This window comes from Panthera leo, chromosome C1 (assembly GCF_018350215.1).
Source record: "Panthera leo isolate Ple1 chromosome C1, P.leo_Ple1_pat1.1, whole genome shotgun sequence".
NCBI lineage: Eukaryota > Metazoa > Chordata > Mammalia > Carnivora > Felidae > Panthera > Panthera leo.
Genome location: NC_056686.1, coordinates 104,013,945 through 104,035,603, shown reverse-complemented (window position 1 = coordinate 104,035,603; position 21,659 = coordinate 104,013,945). Strand labels below are relative to the sequence as shown.

Here is a 21,659-nt window from a genome sequence, read left to right as displayed (position 1 = left end):
GCGGCCTACATGTAGACTGTTCTTGGAGTTCCCAGCTCAAGCTACCCTGGGGAAGATCTTCCTTCAGTCAAGAGCTATTTATTGCAGGATGGGAGACTATTTCTACAGTTATACACACATGCCCTTTGTATGCAATTACTGAGTCAGTCTTGCCTCTCAAATTTTGCTAGTAGTTTAGAGCCAGGCATCCTGGCACCAGTGACCCAGGGTGCACCCATGGAGAAGAATGGCTTGAAGGAGCTCAGTTCCTGGGACTGAGACAGTGTAACAATAAGACATTTGAAATTCTCAGAAAAACCTGACCCTAAGCAAGATGTCCTAGTGGATGATGCCTATTCTTGGCCTCTTTCCCCTTCCCTTTGTGCATCCTCTGACTTCTTCAGAGGTGCTCCTTTCTTCTCCTATTCCTCCTTCAGGTCCTGATACCTCCCCAGGCCCTTCCTTGTCACTCTTCACCAAAAGTGGTTAAAGGAAAATACTCAGCATCCCTTATTATTCACTGCCTGATTTAATTTCATATGCATTTACTCTAGCCTTTCTATTAGTGGATGGGTGGTAAAGGTTTTCAGTCAGGGATCATCAGGTAGGATAGGTATGAGGTAGAGAGGAGGCCTCTGGACTGTGACCAAAGGAGGTAGACCAACTGGCCAGTCCTGCCTGGAGACCTGTAGCAGTTTCCACCCTTGTTTTCCAGCCCAGCATCCATCTCCCTCAGATGTACTCAGCCTTCATCTGGGAGGAGGCCCTGATGGAGTTTCCTTCCAGAGGGCCATCTTGTGTTTGAAAGCCCAGGAGCTCTTTAAACAAAGCTGCCTGGTGCTTCCTGGTGCCCAGGTGAGAGAAGGAAGTTGACAGGAGTACAGGGACGGGCAGGGATCTTGCAGAGAAGTCCTGGGCAGGCTCCATAGCTGCCTGTGAGCAAGTGGCCTTCCTCACCTCCTACCTCTCCCATGTCTTGGTGGGATGCAACAGGGGCTGACCTACTGGAAAAGAACCTTGTTGAGATCCAGAACCTGCGCCAGCGCCTGGAGGAGTCTGTCTACATCAACGACCGCCTGCAGGAGAGGCTGGGACACGTGCTCAGCAGTGCCGACTGAGAAGAAAGTAGGAAAGGCCAAAACTGGTTCCGTCCACATCTAGAGTCTCACAAGGGCATTTAGGTTTGCAGTTAAAAAGCACATCAGTGTGCTGTACCCTAGTCTTCCTCACAGTCCACCAGAGAGGGAAGCAGGGCAGGCGCCATTGTCCCTACTCTATAAATGAAGACACTGTCTTGCCTGAGGCAGGGCTGTGTCTCACGCCCAGCACTGTCTGACATGATGCCCATTCTTGTGACTCCCTGTACATCCTTGTGCCACACCTGGCTTCTGGCCTGACTGGCAAGTGGTGGAACCAAGACTTGCCATGATACCCACTTCAGCCGAGGGTGGACCACATTCCACCTTCACGCCACCACCACAGGCTCTGGGTACCACCTGCCACTTCCCATATGCAAATGGCCCATGTTCCTGTGCTTTCCACATGATGCTCTCACTTGGAGACTGGTACTTCCACATCCCTTCTCCCTTGCCAAGCTCAGAAGAATGGCGACCAGGGCCCCTACAACCTCACAGCGGCAGCTGAGTGGTGGGCAAGTCCGTCCCGCAACTGCAGCCACTGTGCATGAGTGTTTGGTCCAGCGTGGTGTGACTCAGCCACATCACAACCATTTCCCAGTTCAGGCAGCCCCCAGGTTTTCTGCATGGCTGAGCCTGAAACTTTGGTGTATACAGGAAAGTACATCTTTGAGAGCATCTGTTTCCCAGATGTATGACTTTTTTTTTTGTTTTTTGTTTTTTTACTCCCTGTGACAGTATCCACCTCTGGCTTCCATGGGTAGAACCCAGAGTCTGTGCCTCAGCTCTGCAACTAGAAAAGGGCCTTTGGGAAAGCAAACTGGAGCCTTCAGGCTGACAGAGGGCAAACCCCAAACTTGGTCACTTTCATGTTGCACCTTTCCACAGCAGTACCCAGTTGCAGAAGCAAGCAGAAGAGGCTGGAGAGTAAAAAAATTGCCCAGCCCCACACGGGCCAAAATTTTAAGTTATTTTCAATTTGGATAAGGCTGCTTCTTATAAGGGCCTGTCTACACATTCCTGGACTCTAAACTCTAGGAGTCACTAGCTCTGGGAAATTCACATTTCATGTATTTGTCCCTTGCTCTGTGCAGATAACCAGGGAGTCACTGGCTGCGAACTGGATACCAGCTTGGTGTCTCCCTCCCTCCCTTTCCATTTCCAGCTGAGTGTGAATAAGGAAGGAAAGGGATGTCAGTTTCTGTTTGGAGCAGTCAGTGTAGAGAGTTCCCTGAGCCCTTCCTTTGCAGCTCTGTCTCTCCTTCCGTAGGCAGTGCCCAGTCAGCTCCAGAGGTCTCCCCGGCCACCCCTCACACATGCGCTCAGAGTCACTCTTGCTGCTGTGCTCAGGACACCTTGTGACATGATGTCTGGAGGATCCGGAAGAACGTTCTCCAGAACTTTCCCAGCCCTGTCAACAGCATTCTTGGGTGTGAACTTGGAGGCATCGACATTACCTTTAAATGAATGGATCAAATTAATAAATTCTTATTTAAAAATTATTGTTTACATATATTTATTGAATTCCTATAAAGAGTAAAATTTGTGAGGAAAGAATAAAACCCATAATGGCCAGAAGTTCATAGAAAAGGTTAAAGAAAAAATGAGATGTCACTATTAGTTACTTAATTTTTTTGCAGAGCACTTCTTTATTATGACAATATATAAAACAAATATAACTTTAAATGTTTATAACTACAACTGTACATTACTAGGACTGCTAGTATTGTTCAGCTTGCTCAAATTTAGGGGAATAGCTTATATGTAATTCTTGAAATTCACTGACCATCATAAAAATGTGGGATTGAAATGCATGTATACATTTTTCGTGTATATAAATTTCACTCTCCTGACTTTATTCCCAGTCTCAGCATTTTCATACATCTTTGGGGAGTTAACCAAACTCAAGGCCTTTTGTTCCTAAGAGAACTGGCAAGGTTATGTTTGCCAATGGCAACATCCTTAAAAGTTAATAATAATCACTGATCACCCATAGATTTTTTACCTCATTCCTTCTTTCTTTAGGGCAAACGAGCTTTTACCTGGGCATTCAGTCCAACCCCTAAAGACTGAATATCCTTCAAACACCTCCCTGAAAAGCACTGTAGGGGCACGTGGGTGGCTCAGTTGGTTGAACGTCTGACTTCAGCTCAGGTCATGATCTCATGGGTTGGTGAGTTCAAGCCCCACATCACTTCGGATCCTCTGTCCCCCCCACCCCCCGCCCCCCAACCGCCTCTCCCATGCTCACGTTCTCTCTCTCAAAAATAAACATTTTAAAAAATAAAAACAAAAAAATTAAAGCACTTTAGCCATTTCCTTTTTTTTTTTTTTTTTTTTTTACTTTATTTTTTAAATTTACATCCAGGTTAGCATATAGTGCAACAATGATTTTAGGAGTAGATTCCTTAGTGCCCCTTACCCATTTAGCCTATCCCCCCTCCCACAACCCCTCCAGTAACCCTCTGTTTGTTCTCTATATTTAAGAGTCTTTTATGTTTTGTCTCCCTTCCTGTTTTTATATTGTTTTTGCTTCCCTTCCCTTATGTTCATCTGTTTTGTCTCTTAAAGTCCTCATATGAGTGAAGTCATATTTGTCTTTCTCTGACTAATTTCACTTAGCATAATACCCTCTAGCTCCATCCACATAGTTGCAAATGGCAAAATTTCATTCTTTTTGATTGCCAAGTAGTAATACTCCATTGTATATATGTACCACATCTTTTTTGTCCATTCATCCATTGATGGACATTTGGGCTCTTTCCATACTTTGGCTATTGTCAATAGTGCTGCTATGAACATTGGGGTGCATGTGCATGTGCATGTGCCCCTCCGAAACAACACCTGTATCCCTTGGATAAATGCCTAATAGTGCAATTGCTGGGTTGTAGGGTAGTTCTATTTTTAGCTTTTTGAGGAACCTCCATACTATTTTCCAGAGTGGCTGCACCAGTTTGCATTCCCACCAGCAGTGCGAAAGAGATCCTCTTTCTCTGCATCCTCACCAACATCTGTTGTTGTGTGAGTTGTTAATGTTAGCCATGCTGATAGGTGTGAGGTGATATCTCATGGTTTTGATTTGTATTTCCCTGATGATGAGTGATGTTGAGCATTTTTTCATGTGTTGGTTGGCCATCTGGATGTCTTCTTTGGAGACATGTCTATTCATGTCTTTTGCCCGTTTCTTCACTGGATTATTTGGTTTTTGGGTGTTGCATCTGATAGTTCTTTGGATAGTAAACCCTTTATCTGGTATGTCATTTGCAGATATCTTCTCCCATTCTGTCAGTTGCCTTTTAGTTTTGCTGATTGTTTACATTGCTGTGCAGAAGATTTTTATTTTGATGAGGTCCCACTAGTTCATTTTTGCTTTTGTTTCCCTTGCCTCTGGAGGTGTATTGAATAAGAAGTTGCTGCAGCCAAGGTCAAAGAGGTGTTTGCCTGCTTTCTCCTCTAGGATTTTGATGGCTTCCTGTCTTATGTTTAGATCTTTCATCCATCTTGAGTTTATTTTTGTGTATGGTATAAAAAAGGGGTCCAGGTTCATTCTTCTGCATGTCGCTGTCCAGTTTTCCCAGCACCACTTGCTGAAGAGACTGTCTTTATTCCATTGGATATTCTTTCCTGCTTTGTCAAAGATTAGTTGGCCGTTTGTGGGTCCATTTCTGGGTTCTCTATTTTTTTCCATTGATCTGAGTGTGTTTTTGTGCCATAGCCATTTCCATTTTTATAGTAAGGTGAGGATTGTACCCCTCAACCTGAAAGTCTTTAACCTTGAAGTCATCAATTGTCTCAACTTTTCAAAGGATCTTAAGCTTCGGGAAAGGCCTTGGTTCTCACTAAAGCTGCATTTTCAGCAGCTCAACATGACTCAGGTAAATATGTGCATCTCCCAAAGTATGTATGAAGTCACTGGGCTTCAGGCCTGTGGTGTGTACCATCCTTTAGGTGAGCAGGGCATAGCTGGCGACATTGGAGGGCACAACCAGGCCCATGTCTCCTGAGCTCCGGTATAGCTGGCAGGACAGCTCACCATTTTCCAGGTAGAACTGGCAAAGGGAATGGCAGAGAGGAGCCATTAAAGGAAGATCTTTTGGATTCCACCCACACAGGATGATTCTTCTGTCATCACAGTTGGTTTTGATTGTGTCAATTACCTTTTGCAGTTGGTCTACTCCTTGACCAGAATAATCGGAATTCTTATCTTTGTATTTTCCATTGAAAATTATAAACTGGGCCTAAGTCCCCTTCTTCTCTGTTGCAGAATACTGGCTGTCCAAGAGGTCTCAGGACCCATTTGAGTCCCAGATTTTCACTCCCTTGGAAGACCGTTCCCAAGCGTTTGTGGATCCCTTGATAAACCACAGCAACTCCTCCAAAACACCCTTCTAGAATACAGGTTTGGTTGTCAGCAGAGGAAATTCATCCCATGGGCTGGAGTGCACCTGCATACCCAGCACCAGCAGCATGCTGATACCTGTGTGGTCATCCTTCTGGAGCCCACAGTGCAGGATGTGCTCCGTCTGCCCCAAGTACCGCAGCACCCTGTTTGGTGGTGGCCAGAGATCCTGCCCCACTTCCACACAGGCGGGCTGAGACCTTGAGCGCTGCAGGTGGGAGCTGGGGGCCAGTGTGGTGCTGGCACAGCTGCAGGGCCCGGATGGGACCCCATCGGGGGGCGGTGAGCAAGGTGGTACGGGCCCTTCCACACCTCTTTTCCCACTGTGTCTGCGGTGACCTCTCTTAGCTATTTCTGTTTCAGACAACTAGACTGCAAAGGCTCAGGGAGTGTTAGAGCTATTGAGAGTGGGACTGTGGGACTCCTTGACCCCATCACGTGCTTAGAAAGAACAGAAAAACTATCACGCATCAAAAGGTAGTAGGATAAAATTTGAAAGTGTTAATGGAGACCATTTGCCAGACCCAGGTGAACTCCAAGAGAACGATGGAGTCATTCAAAGTCATGAAGATCACAAGAGTTGCCTCAAGCCTGGAGAATAGCAATTGTCAAATTTTCAGAATGATGGAAATAATATATTTTAATATCTATAGAAGAGTGAGTTTTGGGGGCGCCTGGGTGGCTCAGTCGGTTAAGCGTCCGACTTCGGCTCAGGTCATGATCTCACGGTCCGTGGTTTCGAGCCCCGCGTCGGGCTCTGTGCTGACAGCTCAGAGTCTGGAGCCTGTTTCAGATTCTGTGTCTCCCTCTCTCTCTGCCCCTCCCCTGGTCATACTCTGTCTCCCTCTGTCTCTCAAAAATAAATAAATATTAAAAAAAAAAAAAAAGAGTGAGTTTTGTTTTGATCTTTTGCAAACCAGGAAAAAATTGATATTAACTCGATGGTATGTGAGCACATAAAAAGGATGGTCACTGATAACACAAATGGGTTCACCAAGGTAAGCCACGTGACTAAATTAGCAAGTCAGAAGAATTGGCCTCAGAGAGCTGAGCCAGGGAGAAAAATTAAGCCCATGTGCTCTACAATGGTCATGGCCTAACTTGATTTTATTATTTTTTAATGCTTGTTTATTTTTGAGAGAGAGAGCATGGGATGGGGTGCAGAGAGAGGAAGAGAGAGGATCCCAAGCAGGCTCCACACTGTCAGTGCAGAGCCTGATATGGGCCTCGATCTCATGAACTAAATTTAACATTTGATTATTCACATGACCTGAGCCAAAATCAAGAGTCAGAGGCTTAACCGACTGAGCCAGCCAGGCACCCCAAGGATACTACCTTTATCAGGAGTTTATCACAAGGGCACCCGCACTACTTCAGCAGCTCCCTGCAACCCTCACCAATCTCCTACAAATGTACCTGGCACATCCCCTGATGCCTGCATACTAAATTCACTTTCCTGGAACTCAGCTTTCACTCTTATTTCACTGAACCCAGATAAGTGCAAGGTGACTAGGGGCCATTATATGTCCCTAGTGAGCAGCTCCACCTCAGATACCAATAGTGATCCTCCTCCACCTTTGCCTTAGATCTTTTTTTTAAGTTTATTAATTTTGAGAGAGCAAGAGCGAATAGGGGAGGGGCAAAGAGAGAGGGAGAGAAAGAATCCCAAGCAGGCTCCGTTCTGTCAGTGCAAAGCCCCACACAGAGCTTGAACCCACGAACCACGAGACCATGCCCTGAGCAGATGGGTCCGACACTTAACAAATAGCCACCCAGGCGCCCCCAGCTTTGCCTTAGATCTTAATGTCAGTGTGGGCGGTGACTGGGCTCACCTTCTTGCTGACAGCTCCCAAGTGCTAAGAAGCCAAATTCTCCTCTTCTTTATCCCCTTCCCAATCTGGGCTCATCAGAGCACTCCAAGGAATTCTGAGAAGGCTCTCAGATCCTCTCAATCCCAGCTTCAAAAGCTCAGACTGAAGGTAGAACAAAAGGAGTGACAGTAGTTTTCATAGAACCAGAAAGAGAAGCGACAGAAGAGCTTGCATTTCCAGGAAGATTGTCCTTTCAGATAAAGCCTCCAAATAAAGTGGCCCTCATTTCATGAGCTGCAAGTGACTAGGGCAAGACAAATGGTACCTACATTTAGAGACTCCAGTATACCTGATCATAGGATACAATCCCAGTCCTCACTGGAGGGGTTATAGAATATAAAGACTGTACTCTGTATTACTTTCCTTAAAAAAATAACAAATCCTGACATCTTAAAAACATCTGGCCCCAAAGATTCAAATCAGATTTCATGGGTCTTCACTGTATTACTTATAGCTGCTTGTCCACCATCTGTGGTAGGGTCTGGATTGCCACTATTATTTTGTGTTTTGCTTGAGGCAAACAATGTGGGCTCTCAGGTATTTAAGCCATTCTCAAATTCTTCACCTCCTAACACCCTAATAATAAAATCTGTCTCATCTGGTGGTTGAAAGCATTGTGATAGTCTACAGAAAAATCACCAAATTAATAATGGCAGTGCATCTCATACTTGAGATCTCTTGTGTTTGGCAGTGCTTTATAATTGCAAAATGCTTTTACATGCATTACTGTTCCACTTGATATGCATCAGTTTTTTGCCTTCTCCAATCACTGCGGACTAAATCTTTACTTTCTCGGGAGGGATTTCTCAGACCTTATCCTCTCAGCTTTCCTTCTCAATCCAATCTCCCCTGTCTTCACAAGGATGTGGACATTGCCCTCAGCAACCCAATCTCCTTATGTGGTTAGCTTCTGTTTTGTTTTAATGGAGGGATGTTTGGTTAGGTCTTCCCCTCTCCAGTCTTCTCTCTTTCTCTCCTGCAGTGTGAGCCAGCCCTTTGTCTTAGTTACTGTTGGGCACGCTCACCTACCATCAAGGCGTGAGCAAGAAACCAAGACATACTTATCAGAAAAAGGATCATTTTAATCAAGATGCTGTTGACAAGATGGCTTTTCTCACGAGGTCAGCCCAGGGCACAGAGGTGATCACATCTGTGGCTCTTGGGTCCACTTCTTCCTTATTGCCACATGGAGCTCAAAGTGGAGGTTGAGCAAAAGAAATTGGAGTGACAGTAGCTTTCATATTAATGAAACCTTCCGGTTGGAAGGAGACACAACAGTTTTACCATTATTCTTTTTTCTATCCCACATATTTGTCAGTCACTAATGCTTTTGTGAGGTCTTACTTCAGGGTTTGGCCATGAGGATTTGCCTTGCAGACCTTCTTAATACATGGAGCTTAATTGACCAAGGGCCCCCGTTGCTAGGCTTTAAAATGGTCTCTGAGACCACACCTCCCATGCACTGCTCCCTGCCAATAGCTGGGCGCAGTGGGGATGCTAAGACAGCCCCATTCCTTGGGCAACACAGGACTCTTTGTTGGCTGACTTTGGCTCATTGACTCCGTGATGAATTTATAAATCGTGGCTGAGTCTTGGGCCCCTCCCCCCAGCCTTCTCTCCTTTTCTCTTGTATTCAGATTTGCTTTGTGGCCTAAAGGCCTTGCCATCCTCCCTGAGTATGTTCCTATTTTCTTTCACACAGGTGTTTTCCCTAATAAAGCCCTTGCACATTTAATCCTAGTCAGCATTTGCTTCCTGGAGAATCTAGAATAGGCAGAGCTGGCATCCTGTCAGCCTCTTCCATCTCTGTGTGCTGTGTGCACTTTGAGCTCTGTTTTGTTTCAGATGTAACTGTACTGTTACTTATCTCTCCTCACCCTGCCTCGGAGCCACAGGAGAGTCTGTTATTAGTAGCACATTTATTACGCCCATAAACACATAAGATGCTGTGTTGATCACCCTTTATTAGCTTATAGTCACCAGGCATACACCCGTGAGCACAGGACATTCAGAGAGAGAACAAAACCAGTAAATCAGAACAAAGTGAAGGTATTTCCATCCTTATGAGTCACACAAATGGGAAGGTTTACAGGTTTGGCAGCCATTTGGTTTCCAGACTGAGTGGGGATAAGGCTAACAGTTGCCACTGTTCTAATCAATCTTAGTGATTGAGTGAAATCAGGCTCTGAATGCTGGACAGGGAGAGCCACTGAAGTGTCATGGATGAGTAAAGGAGAGCCTCTGCCTTCAAGAAGTCCTCACGCCAGTGGTAACATGACTTCAAAAACCAAGGAAGCACTGTAAGCATAGTGACAAAAATTGTCTAGGGTATAGTGAAGGCACAAAGGCAGATGGGGTTATTTCTTAGGAAAATAGGAAATATTTCAGAAAGGGGCTAAGTTTGAAAGCTGCAGTTTCTCTTGACGCGTTCCATATTGGCGCCACAGTTTATTTGCCATGGTTGAAGCATGAGGTGCAATGTGTTGATGGGCAAAGGGAGAGCCATTGCAAACTATAAGGACTTTGCGCTTGAGAACTCTGTGCAATGGAAAGCTTAAAGGTGCAGGGTGGGAAGAAGTGAGACAGTCGCCTGGGACTGGGACAACTCTGAGGCACAACAAATTCCAGAGTTCTCCTGAGTATCACACCAACCTACTGTCAATGAGACTGACTGAAATCTTTCTTGGTTTCCTCCCTTTGCTTTCCTCCTTCCCTCACTCTATTCCAGATGCTCAGGGAGGACTGTCTTAATAAATCACGTGCATGTAAATCCTCACCTCAGGGTCTGCTTTTACTAAACCTGCCCTCAGACACCCCCAATTCCTGACATGTTCATCTGATTCACAAATGCTCTAACTGAAAGTAAGAGCCCCCATATCTAGGCCTAAAGAGGAACTGTTGGTCAGAGTTCATGGCAATCCTGACCTGGAGTTAGGTTTCTCCTTAGCATTAGGTTCTAGACCTGTGCTGTCGTAGGTCTTCCACGTGCTCCATAGCTGCATCTGATGGCCTCGTTGGAAGCTGTTGTCACCTGGAGGACTTGAGAGTGTGTACTGGAGGGAAGTCAGTCCAGAAATAGATGGAGAGGGCAGGGTTTCAAGACCTGGAGCATCAGATGTCTTAAGTGTCCTTACCTCTGATAGTCTGTCCCTCTTTCCCAGGGAGAGCCAATGAGGGCTTTAACTCTGGGGCTTCAGGGAGAATTATATACACAGGAGAGTTCCCTCCAAGAATGATGGGCAACTGAAGACCAATATTCAAGAGGAGAGCCTCAAGAGGTTCATTCTCAACCACCCAGTGCCAAGAAAATGGAAAAGGGAAGAGGTGGGCTTCCAACACTCCACCTGGGCTCCTATAGGTTCAGCAACTTTTGAGGTCAGAGGGGGCTATGACAGGGAGAAAACTATCTCAGGTGTGCCCGAACCGCCTGTTAAGATGGGTAATTGTGGGTTCAGGGAGAGGAGAGCAATGGAGGAAATAAGAAACAACAGAAGAATGAATGAATGAATGAATGAATGAATGAATGAGAATTGCTTTGGAAAACACATTCCATATCAAATTTGGGACCAGACTGCAATTCTGCTTAGTTGTACTATTACAATGACCAGGTCACACGCTATTTTGAAGAAGTCAAGGATTGAGACCAGTCCACCATCATCACATCAGCCTACTCCCCACCCGCTACATATCCAGGGAACCACAAAGTATTTATTGCTTTCCAACCTGCTTCTTTAGCTTGTCATAACACTTTTGAAATCCATCCATGTTGTTGAACTATCAGTTAGTAGTTCCTTTTTTATGGTTGAGTACTGTTCTATGAACATCCCACAATTTGCTCATACTCCGGTTTGTGTCCTTCCACTGTCCATCTCTACCCCCACCTGTCCCCCTCTTTGTCTCCTTACTGCTTGCTCTGTGTACCCTCCTACTGTCATTCTTTTGTACTTTGCCTTTGTTATGTCAAGTTTTCAATACAGCAAAATGCAACTCACTTGAATCTTGAAGGCGTGAAAGAGGACTTAGGTATGATTTAGCTTTGGATAAAGGAAGTCCATGGGCCAGTTTTATAAACATGCACAGAGATGCAGGAAGGTGAAACAAGAATTGTTAAGACAGCCATGGCCCTAAGGGAGAGAATAATTTGTTGTCAGAGGCAGAGCATTATCTTCGTGCTATCGCGGGAAAGACAGAAGGCAAAGCCAAGGAAAGGGTGAGGTTAAGGAATTTGTGTTCTCAATCTTGGCTGCAACTTATATTCACCTGAGGGGTTTTAAAAATGGATATCAAAACTTATCATTAGAAATTCAGATTTATTTGATCTGGGATGGGGCTTGGCATAGAGTTCTAAATTCTCCACAGATGCTTTTAACAAACAGCCAGGAATAAGACTTGTTTAGCATTGCAGATAAGCCAGCTACAAACCACCCCGCAGTGTGCATCTCATTCACAGCAGAGACTGAAAATCAGGCCCTTTATGCAGTTTGCATTCGCCTCTCAGGGGTGATGGTGAGAGAGCCTGGAACAAGGATCAGTGGAAAAGCAACAGATGAACCATGTCAATAGTGTTTCCTGTACAGATATCCTTCTTCTAGAAGCATGCTCCTTACATTTGCTTGACCACAACTCACAATAAGAAACACATATTACACTGTGATTCAGTTCATACATGTAAATAGTTAAAATTTTGCAAAATTATATTTACCCTTACCATGTGCAATGAACTTTCATAATTTTGTACTAAGTTGATTTCCTAATCCACCCATGAATTGAGAACATAGCTTGAAAAACATGGATTTAAAATGTTTTCTTAAAAGAAAGAAAGAAAGAAAGAAAGAAAGAAAGAAAGAAAGAAAGAAAGAAAGAAAGTTTTATTTAGGCATATTTTAAAAGAGAACTATGAGGACTTACTTGCCTCAACAATTCTCTAAATAGGAATTGAAACATATGAAAGCATTTTTATCTCTATGCTGTCCTTTATCATGCCATAAGAAACTTAAGAAGAAACCACTGTCTGATGAATAATCCAGAGGATGACAGGAGAGAGAGATGGCTTAAAATGCAACAGCTGAAGTTTTTCATGCTATTCTTAGAATGTTCCTACAGTGTAATGAGATATAAAGTCCCGTTGGAGAATATTGATCTCTGGGTAAAAATTTGGTAGACATGGTTTAGGCTAATCCTTTTGCCAATTCTTTTTTGCTTTCTCTGATGATTCCTTTCTCTTCTGAACCTCTCCAAAAGAACACAAGACTTCTGTGAAGGCTTACTCCTTGTCCCCACAAAGGTGACCCAGTGCCTCTCATGACTGTTGGCTCCTTCCAGACTGGAGCCTTTCATGTCTCTTCTACCAGACTCTCGTTTCTCACCAAATGGTTGTGTGTCCTTAGCTACTCCCTCAGCCTCCTCAAACCACTGTCCCCTAATCTGTGGATGATGGAACTGGACTTATTTGATCTCTAAAGGCCAACTAAGCGTTTACATTCTTGGGCTCTTTTTTGACTCCTTTCCCTTCTCTTTAAATAGAAAGGAAAATCTAATGAAGAGGTGTGTTCTCTGTAAAATGTAACAGGCTGTTTGTAAATGTGCATATTCAAGATTAAGCACCTCTCTTCCTCCTGCAAAAGGGAGAAGGCCATCACTTTCTTTAGAAAAGAAGGATCTGGAGGGAAACCTGGGTGGCTCAGTCGGTTAAGCGTCTGACTCTTGATTTCGGCTCAGGTCATGATCTCAGGGTCGTGGGATCGAGCCCCACATTGGGTTCTGTGCTGAATGTGGAGCCTGCTTAGGATTCTCTGTCTCCTTCTGCCCCTCTACTCCTCCCCCACTCTCTAAAGTTAAAAAATGTAAAATAAAAAAAAGGTCTGGAGAGCAAACTGGCAGCTGAGGAAAGAGTGGTAGGGATTCGGCTACCCAGTCTGCAGAAGCTGTGAGCAGGATATCACCAACTCCTGGCAGTGAACATGGAGTCCTGCATCACAGGAGGGAACTTATCCTCGAATTTACCAGTAATGCTTTCCCCTTCCAGGCTGCTGCTCACCACTCAGCCTGTTTTCTACAGCCTCTCACTGTGTTCTTGGTCTTGGTCTTTAGGACTGCATGGCTCTCACTCCAGCCATCAGTAGGATAAAGACTAAAAGATTCTCATTGAGGTTTCTTCCATTTTCTGTCTGCAGATCAAACCTCAGTGGATGCTGCCAGATACTCTAGTCCTGTGAACTGAGACTTCCAGAAGCCAGGCAACAAACAAACACAATCTTACCCTCGAAAGCTTCAGGAAGTAGCAGCCTGGTTAGTCTCTCAACTCTGAGGGCTACCTGTCTCATGAGCAGAATCTGGGCCCTGTCTCTGCAAACCTACAGGGCGGCCCAGAAAAAGTCAGTTATGTCCTGTTGGGGTCTGTGGAAAGTTAGGAAGCCATTTCCACTTCTGGATTATCATTAGCCAATGCTAAGCAAAATGCACTCAGTCTGCATACATAATTTGTGATCCTGCTTTTTAATGAGGCTCAGGTAAACTTGCACTGGCTGTAGTACAAGCTTTTTACTTCAGCTCCTGTGCTCAAATAATCAACTCAAGGTAAAGAAAACCCTGCCCCTATGACAAATCAGGCAGCCCCTAAATGGGCCCACTGGATCCCCTCCAGTGCTAGTATGAGAACACTATTGTGTGGTGTTGGAATGCTGGCTAGATGGTGGGAAAACTGGCACAGGGTCAGTGAACACTGCTTTTAGCCTTCACCTGACCCTGGGGCCGCTCATTTAGATCATTGTCAAGATGGGCTTTGTCTAGACCATCGTAGCCAAGGAAGACTTCAAAGAATGTAAGAGACATATCAAAATACCACAGAAGGGGCACCTGGGTGGCTCAGTCAGGTGAGCGTCTGACTTCAGCTCAGGTCATGATCTCGTGGTCTGTGGGTTCGAGCCCCACGTCGGGCTCTGTGCTGACAGCGCAGAGCCTGGAGCCTGCTTCAGATTCTGTCTCCCTCTCTCTCTGCCCCTCCCCCACTCATGCTCACTCTCTCTCTCTCTCTCTCTCTCTGTCAAAAATAAATAAACATTAAAAAAAAATACCACAGAAGACCTAGAAGGGGCCTCCAATGGAAAATCATACTATTTCATCAGATGACATTTAGTAGAATAGTCATTGTGGCACAGTGGGTTAAGGTCAAAAATTAGAAGCTACATGAGGGCCCATCAATAGGACAAAGGGGAAATAAGTCATGGCATATTCCAGCAGTGGGTCCTATAGAGCAATGACGAATGGATGGACCACGCTTGTCATCTGGAGCAGAGTGCTAAAGGTTATGCCTTTGAATGACTACAACCAACCTTGAAGATGGAGGAGGACAGGTCAGAGGAGGAAACAAGGAAAACCTTGGGCTGCTCTACCTGAGTCCTGATGACACCTGGAGCACAGGGACTTCCCAGAGGAGGAGTGCTAGAGAGAGATCATTGGTCCATGGCAGGCCTGGGTCCCAAAGTGGACAGGGCTGGTCATAAAATAGTTCCTTTAGTTTGTCCTTGGAAATCCAAGATGAAGTCAGGGACACTTTGAGCACTTGGTGGTAGGAAATAAAGGAGTCACGTATGGACCCACTTAACAGCAGAGGAAGTTGAGACTACAAAGAAAATGGTGGCAGGGCTGAGAATAAATTGAGGCCTTCTGAACCCAGCTGAGAGGGGTGAGAGCTCACAGTCCCCAACAGGCAGCTCCATGGGTACAGCGAGAAGGCCAGTCCTGGAATCGGGCTGCAGGACAGTGAGACCGTGTAGGCAAACCAGGGAGGCTCTGTCTTCTCTGTTGTCCCTGTAGCCTGAGGGAGCACGAGTGGGGAAAGGAAGAAAGTAGAGTTGGACAGCAAAAGAGATGTATGTTTAGAAGCTGCCTGGAAACCATCCTGAAGGGAGTCACTTTGCTCCTCTGCACTTAGCTTCTAGACGCAGCTGCAGGCAAAGACGGAGGATGGCAGAACAGAGCCAAACCACAGTAGTTCGCAGGAGGCTGCACACAACAGACACAAGCAAGAAAGCGCCAGACCCAGGTCCTGGGCCTCCCGGATGGGGGAGCCATACCACTCTTCTGATGGTCTCATGTGGACCTTGACAGCAGAAAATGCCATTTGGATCTGAAAAGAGGCGACACTGTATTTAAAAGCATCCCAACCCCTGCTCCAACTCCTTTCCTCTGTTTCTTTCTCTAACTCATCTTCTCTCACACTCCTGTTCTTTGCTCTCTTCTGCCCACCTTTTCCCTTTTTACCCTTTGCAGCTACAGTTTTAGGAGCATTTGCACACTGGACATGAAAATGGCTAGTTCTTCTTGTCTCTCTCTCTCTCTCTCCCTTTTTTTTTCTTTTTTTCTCCTTGTCTCTTCAATGAAATGCCAAAAGAAAGATGGAATCCTCAGAATCCTTGATGGGTTGGTCGGGAAGTGGAACTCCAAGGGGACCTGAGTGCCATCACAAGAGAGCTATTTCTCCACAGAAGTTCCTATGTTAAAGGATGGGGGCTGGGAGGGAGTGGGAGTCTGACCAACCACTGCCCCAAAGCTGGGGCGTGAGCATTTATGGGCCAGCAGATGTAACATTAAGACCAAGCCCTTGTTGAATCTCAGAATTTGGCAGCCTAGATGGACACGCTCTCACCCATCACCAAAGAGGGCCTGCTGGCTTACCTTTCCAGCTTAGGGTCAATGCCCCAGCCCTGAGAGCTCAAGTCAAGGACAGTGATCCTGGAGCACTCACAGAAGCACCCAGACCCAGGGAGGGCACACAGGCATCCCCACTCGCCCAGTGCTGTATAATAGTCACTTCGAGACTGACCACACATGTAGCACTCTGGACTGTCAAAAATAGAACGTGGATTGTCATTGTCTGTTCTCCTGCAGAAATAGTGTGGTTTTGTTCTCCCCCAGTGATAGCTATCTTGGAAAACCATGTGGTGGATGAGGTTTCCTGAGGATGCTCCTTTTCCTACGTAAGAAAGTAGGAGATAGCTAAACGATCCGATGGGAGGAGCTCAGGTGATCATTCTTCGAGTCGCACAGCTTTGGCCCAGGCATTGACTACTGAGATGAGCAGCTCTCTGGGAAACAGAAACCAGGTGGAATGAATTCAACAGATATTGGAGGCTCAACAATCAAAAAGCCAACACCAAATTAACATAGCTAGAAAGAGCAGGAAATAGCTCCCATACCTAGGGCCGGAAAACCAGAAAGAATATATATAAAGGGATTGTAAAGTCTGGACGCTTGGAAGAGAGGCCCCGTGAAGCTGGAACCTGGAGCTGTGAGGTGAAGCTGCCGTCTAGCCATTGCTGTTACCTCAGGCAATCAGAGGGGACAAAGCCCCCAGAATCAGGACCCAAACCTTTGGGAGGAGGCTCAGTACCTGGCTGAGGCTGGCTCCTCAGGAATTCGAAGGAGGGACCCTGCAAAGCTTGCAGCTGAGGAGAAGGGGAAGTCCACCTTTGGTAGAACCTCCAGAGTCTAAACAAAACCTTGCAGCGCTGAGATCCAGAGGGGACATCACCACACTGCTGCAAGAGCTCTGAAGAGGCACCCGTTTGCCGCCAGGACTCAGAACAGGAGGCACAGGGCTGCTGACGCGGATATCTCTGAAGGGGCACACTGAAAATCCTTCTGGGAATAGGAGGAAAACACTAGAATCTGGGGCCAACTGTAACTACTGGAAACAACTGCCAAGATGAAGCACTATTGCTGAAGTGATGTAGAAAAGGAACAGTGAGCAAACAAGAAGAAGCAAATCCTTCTCATTTTCCTGCCTTCTAGTGCTCCCATTAGCAGACTCAAATGGGAGAGAGCTGGTTTGTAGGTACTCAGGAAATCAGTGTTTGAAGCTGACATACAGTAGCTTCAAATTCATTGTATGTTTATTTACTTTTGAGAGAGAGAGAGAGAAAGAGAGCATGTGAGCAGGGGAGGGGCAGAGAGAGGGAGACACAGAATCTGAAGCAGGCTCCAGTCTCCGAGTTGTCAGCACAGAGCCTGACATGGGGCTCAAACTTATGAATCCTGAGATCATGACCTGAGCTGAAGTCAGATGAGCCAACAGCCACCCAGGCGCCCCAACAGACAGTAGCTTCAAAACCAACACATCTCACATCCTCAACACAGGCTCTCTCCTTTCTTCCCAGAAGTCTTTTCTCTTCTCAAGATCCATAGCTAGCATCTGGTCCTCCCCTAAATTCCTGCATGAACATCACTTCTTATGTTTGAAAAGCTTTGTTTTAAGTCCTCCTCACTGAAGTTGGTTACCCTAACTAGGCCTACTTCTGCCCTTGTGAATAGGTCTCTCTGTTCCTTTTCCTCTGGTTTCAGTGACAATCTTGAGTGAGAGAGGGACTCAAAGGATGAACAGATGCCGATTCTAAAACAGCCATTTGGGATGTGGCCTGGTCACTAATGGCTGTTGTTGCTAGGATAGGAGTAACTCCAGCATAAGTGACGAAGAGACAAAGTATCAGGGAGCCGGGCTCTGAGTCTCTCTGTCTAAATACCCTGGTAATGCGACCACCACCCACTGGCTCTGAGCCTTAAGAAAACTGACTCATAAAGTCACCTCATCATTAGGGGGATCAGCTGAGCTTAGAGCTGGCAATACTATTTGTAATCGAACATTAAATACAAATGTTAAAGGACCGTATGTGATTGCTGATCATCTACTATGCTACTTTTATAATCAAGAATTTCTAATATATTATCCAAAAAAACCCCATTATTTGCCACTGGAAAAAAAATCAGACCTATATTCTTTCATCTTAAAATGGGAGAGTTTGTGAAGATGGTTTTGGTGTAATTCCGGTATTAATATTCTATCAGATTAAATATAAAGAATATTTTAAAAATCTGAATCTACTTTCAGTTGATAGAATTCAATAGCATGTATACAAAGAGTACTTAAAAAATTGGCAGTCATCATTAAAGGAAGACATTATCTTCTGGGCAGGGGATGTTCCTTAGTATTTAGAGGTAAGTAGTCTGGGTGCAATTTCCTGTGGCATCCTCAAAACCTGAACACCTGAGCAAATACATTATTTGGCCTCCGTAATCTTCAGCTTCTTTTCTGATAAACTAGATGCAATAATAACACTTCCTCAAAGTTAGTAGGAGGTTTAAATGAGTTAATGTTTAGGGGCACCTGGGTGGCTCAGTCGGTTGAGCATCTGACTTTGGCTCGGGTCATGATCTCATTGTTCACAAGTTCAAGCCCCCCACCAGGCTTGCTACTATCAGCTCAGATCCTCTATATTTCAGATCCTCTATCCTTCTCTCTCTCTCTCTGCCCCTCCCCTGCTCATACTCTCTCTCTCAAAAATGAATAAACATTTTTAAAAAAATGTCTTTTTCCAACACAATGGCAGGTCCCATTATTACTGGAGAAGAGAGTTCAGAAATGTGTTTGAGACATTTCACAATGCAATAGCACAGCATAGCTAGATGTGGAGCAGGGTAGAGTAAGGCACAACTTTCAAAAGTGATTTTCCCTTGTCTTTCTGCCTTCGCTTTTTAAAAATCATTTTGCTGCACGTGTGGAGGCACTCAGGATCAAACATGTGGTACCAACAGTCTAGCAGCAGAGCCACAGAGACAGATGGTTACTCCAGGACATCCTCCTCAGTCTCAGGCTTCAACCTCAGTTAGAACGGAGAGACAAGGTGGGTCAGATAAGTCCCTCCCCTGCCACACTCGAGCATCCCTTGACAAGCTCAGTGGCAACATCACTAAACACCACTCACATGCGGAGCATGGGTTACGCCCCAAATACCCAAGGGCCAGATTTTACCATGCTCTATAGAAAGGTAACATTCTTGGACCACATCCAGGGGCTTTGTGGCAACCTCCCTCCAGCAAATCAGTCAAGATTCCTCCTGAGCCCTGTCACGTTCGGTGTATTGGTGACCTGAATAAAAGAATAAAAGAATGTCATCAGATGTGCAGGTCATCATCAAAATGGGTGACCGCCACTATCTTAAAGGAGATTAATTGTAAAGTGACCTTAGGCAGCCAAATGAAATGTAAAACAAACAAGTATAAGAATAACATCCATGCAAACAAAAAAACAAAGCAAACACAAAAGCATCCCACAGGCAGAAGTGGTAGTGGGAAGTGAGACATTAGAAGGTCAAAACTGACCTCAATTTAAATGAAACATCAATATAGTCCACTGTGAGGAAAAGGACAATAGTATTGGAGTATATCAAGAAGAATATCAGAAGTCAGGGGGATAAAACCTTTTACTGGATTCATTAGTCATCATTAAGTAGAATATTACATTTAGTATTTTTTTGAAGAGTGTGAAAATTTAAAAACTGGAGAGGACTCAAAGAAGAAGAAGAAATATCTAAAACTCTAATTTTTTATCAGAGGAAAAAGCCATAAAATCTGTTTTGGTTAAGAGAATGAGGGATGACTTTATATCAGTCCTCGAAAATGGAGGGGAGGAGGTGAAAGATATTGTACTTGTATATAGAGGATTGAACAAGCAGTAGTATTGTAGATTTTTTAAGGTGGTTGGTTGGCAGTTTGGGCAGAAAGGTACCAGAAGACTGCAGATGGCTATTAAAATAAGCAAAGGCCAGAGTGTACACTTTTAGAGCCGTTGCATTGGGTGTTGGCTTGGCTAGACAGCCAAAGGAAAGAACCTCCCTGGATAGGAAGCTCTCCTTATATTCTACTTCTATGCTTGTAACGCCAATTAACTGGCAATTTTGTTGGAGCTCGGACTGCAAGCAGTGCCTCAGGCTCTAAGCTCTGGCTGTTGAGGCTCCTGCTCTGTAATCAAGCCCTCTTAATTGTCCTGGGTGCTAATGAAGCTTCTGACTACAGATAGGATTCTCCAGAGACTCTATCTCAACAGTAAATATCCTCCTCCCCACCCAATTAAAAACCCATTTGTTTCTATCTTCATTTAATCCATTTTTTCTTTGGTCTCACACTCCTCTGGATGGTCCTCATCCTCCTCTCACAGCATCCTCTGCATAGTTAGTTGATAAGTCCTCCCCATCTGAATAGATCTGACATTAACCATGCCATTGTTCTATCTCCCATGAGGGGTTGCTCTAACGATCTCATGCTCCTCTGGAATCCTCTTTTTTGACCTGACTTTTATCAATCATGATTTCTTTCAGCCCACCGAGGTGGCTTAGCAAAAAGCCTAGAACTATGGAGATCCAGACTAATCTCTGTTCTCTCTTTCACCAAGAGAAGACAATAACAGAAGACTTCATGAAGAAATGATCCATATGAGAGCTGAGATCACCTAACAGAGCAGAAGGAAAAAAAAATGGAACAGAAGGAGCCAAAGACCCATACTAGGGAAGCAGTGTTTTCCTTTGTTTCCCAAATCAGGTGAAACGCTCTTTCCTACAAACAGGGACACTACCATTGAAAGACCACCATGAACAAAGGACTTGCCTGCTTCAGCTGAGTCACTCTTACTGCAGTTAGGGCTTTGGGGGTCATCACCTCAAGTTGTTTGCTTAATGGTGGGGTTTTTCCTTTGCATGAAAATCTGGGGAATTTGTCTCAAATGTGGTTTCTCAGGCTCTATACCCAGCTATTTTTTTTAATTCAAGTATAATTAAAGTACAGTATTATGTTAATTTCAGGTGTACGATATAATGATTCAACAATTCTATACATTTCTCAGTGCTTATCACGATAAGTGTACTCTCAATCCGCTTTACCTACTTGACCCATCCCCCCACCCACCATCCCTCTAGCAATTGCCAGTTTGTTCTCTATAGTTAAGAATCTGGGTTTTTGGGGGGTGCCTGGGTGGTTCAGTCAGTTAAGCATCTGACTTTAGCTCAGGTCATGATCTCACAGTCTGTGAGTTCAAGCCCTGTGTCGGGCTCTGTGCTAACAGCTCAGAGCCTGGAGCCTGCTTCAGATTCTATGTCTCCTGCTCTCTCTGCCCCTCCGTGCTTGTGATCTATCTCTCTAAAAAATAAATAAAAAATTAAAGAATTTTTTTAAAAAAAGAGTCTTTCTTTTTCTGTTTGTTTTGTTTCCTAAATTCCACATATGAGTGAAATCATATGGTATTTGTCTTCCTCTGATTTATTGCACTTAGCATTATATCCTGTAGCTCCATCCCATGTTTTTGCAAATGGCAAGATTTTGTTCTTTTTAAGGCTGAGTAATATTCCATTGTATATACATATCCTTTTTTTTTTTTTTTTTTTTTTTGAGAGAGAGAGAGAGAGAGAAAGCGCAAGAGTCAGGGAGAGGGGTAGAGGCAGAGAATCC

At 44.8% G+C, this 21,659-nt stretch overlaps 1 protein-coding gene, 2 long non-coding RNA genes and 1 pseudogene across 10 annotated transcripts in view; 2 read left to right on the top strand and 2 right to left on the bottom strand.

Annotated features, from left to right (window-relative positions):
• Positions 1-2,617, top strand: part of LOC122228618 (myomegalin) — a 50,632-nt gene extending 48,015 nt beyond the window's left edge. For 2 of the 3 annotated variants that reach the window (XM_042953756.1, XM_042953759.1), the window contains exon 7: positions 973-1,100. In XM_042953756.1, the coding sequence (XP_042809690.1) occupies positions 973-1,097 (125 nt within the window). In that variant the 3' untranslated portion in view covers positions 1,098-1,100. Of the gene's footprint in view, positions 1-972; positions 1,101-2,385 lie in introns of those variants that run through there. The other variant, XM_042953757.1, reaches the window with a different exon arrangement.
• A 2,193-nt stretch (positions 2,618-4,810) lies between these two features.
• LOC122225961 lies at positions 4,811-11,150 on the bottom strand (annotated as a pseudogene).
• Positions 11,151-11,678: 528 nt separating this feature from the next.
• LOC122228616 lies at positions 11,679-19,392 on the bottom strand. Of its 4 annotated transcripts, XR_006206681.1 has the most exons (4): positions 16,777-17,000; positions 16,062-16,471; positions 14,777-15,513; positions 11,679-11,901 (listed from the first exon to the last, which is right to left on the bottom strand). It is a non-coding gene; the product is annotated as an uncharacterized LOC122228616 (long non-coding RNA). The 4 variants fall into 4 exon arrangements; XR_006206683.1 differs by lacking the exon at positions 16,777-17,000 and adding an exon at positions 19,192-19,392 and having other exon boundaries at positions 14,777-16,471; XR_006206680.1 differs by having other exon boundaries at positions 14,777-16,471; positions 16,777-17,005.
• On the top strand, positions 17,141-21,141 carry LOC122228617. 3 transcript variants are annotated; one of them, XR_006206685.1, is made up of 3 exons: positions 17,141-17,220; positions 18,952-19,063; positions 20,611-21,141. It is a non-coding gene; the product is annotated as an uncharacterized LOC122228617 (long non-coding RNA). The 3 variants fall into 3 exon arrangements; XR_006206684.1 differs by having other exon boundaries at positions 17,149-17,216; positions 18,944-19,063; XR_006206686.1 differs by lacking the exon at positions 17,141-17,220 and adding an exon at positions 18,189-18,377.
• Positions 21,142-21,659: the final 518 nt, after the last annotated feature.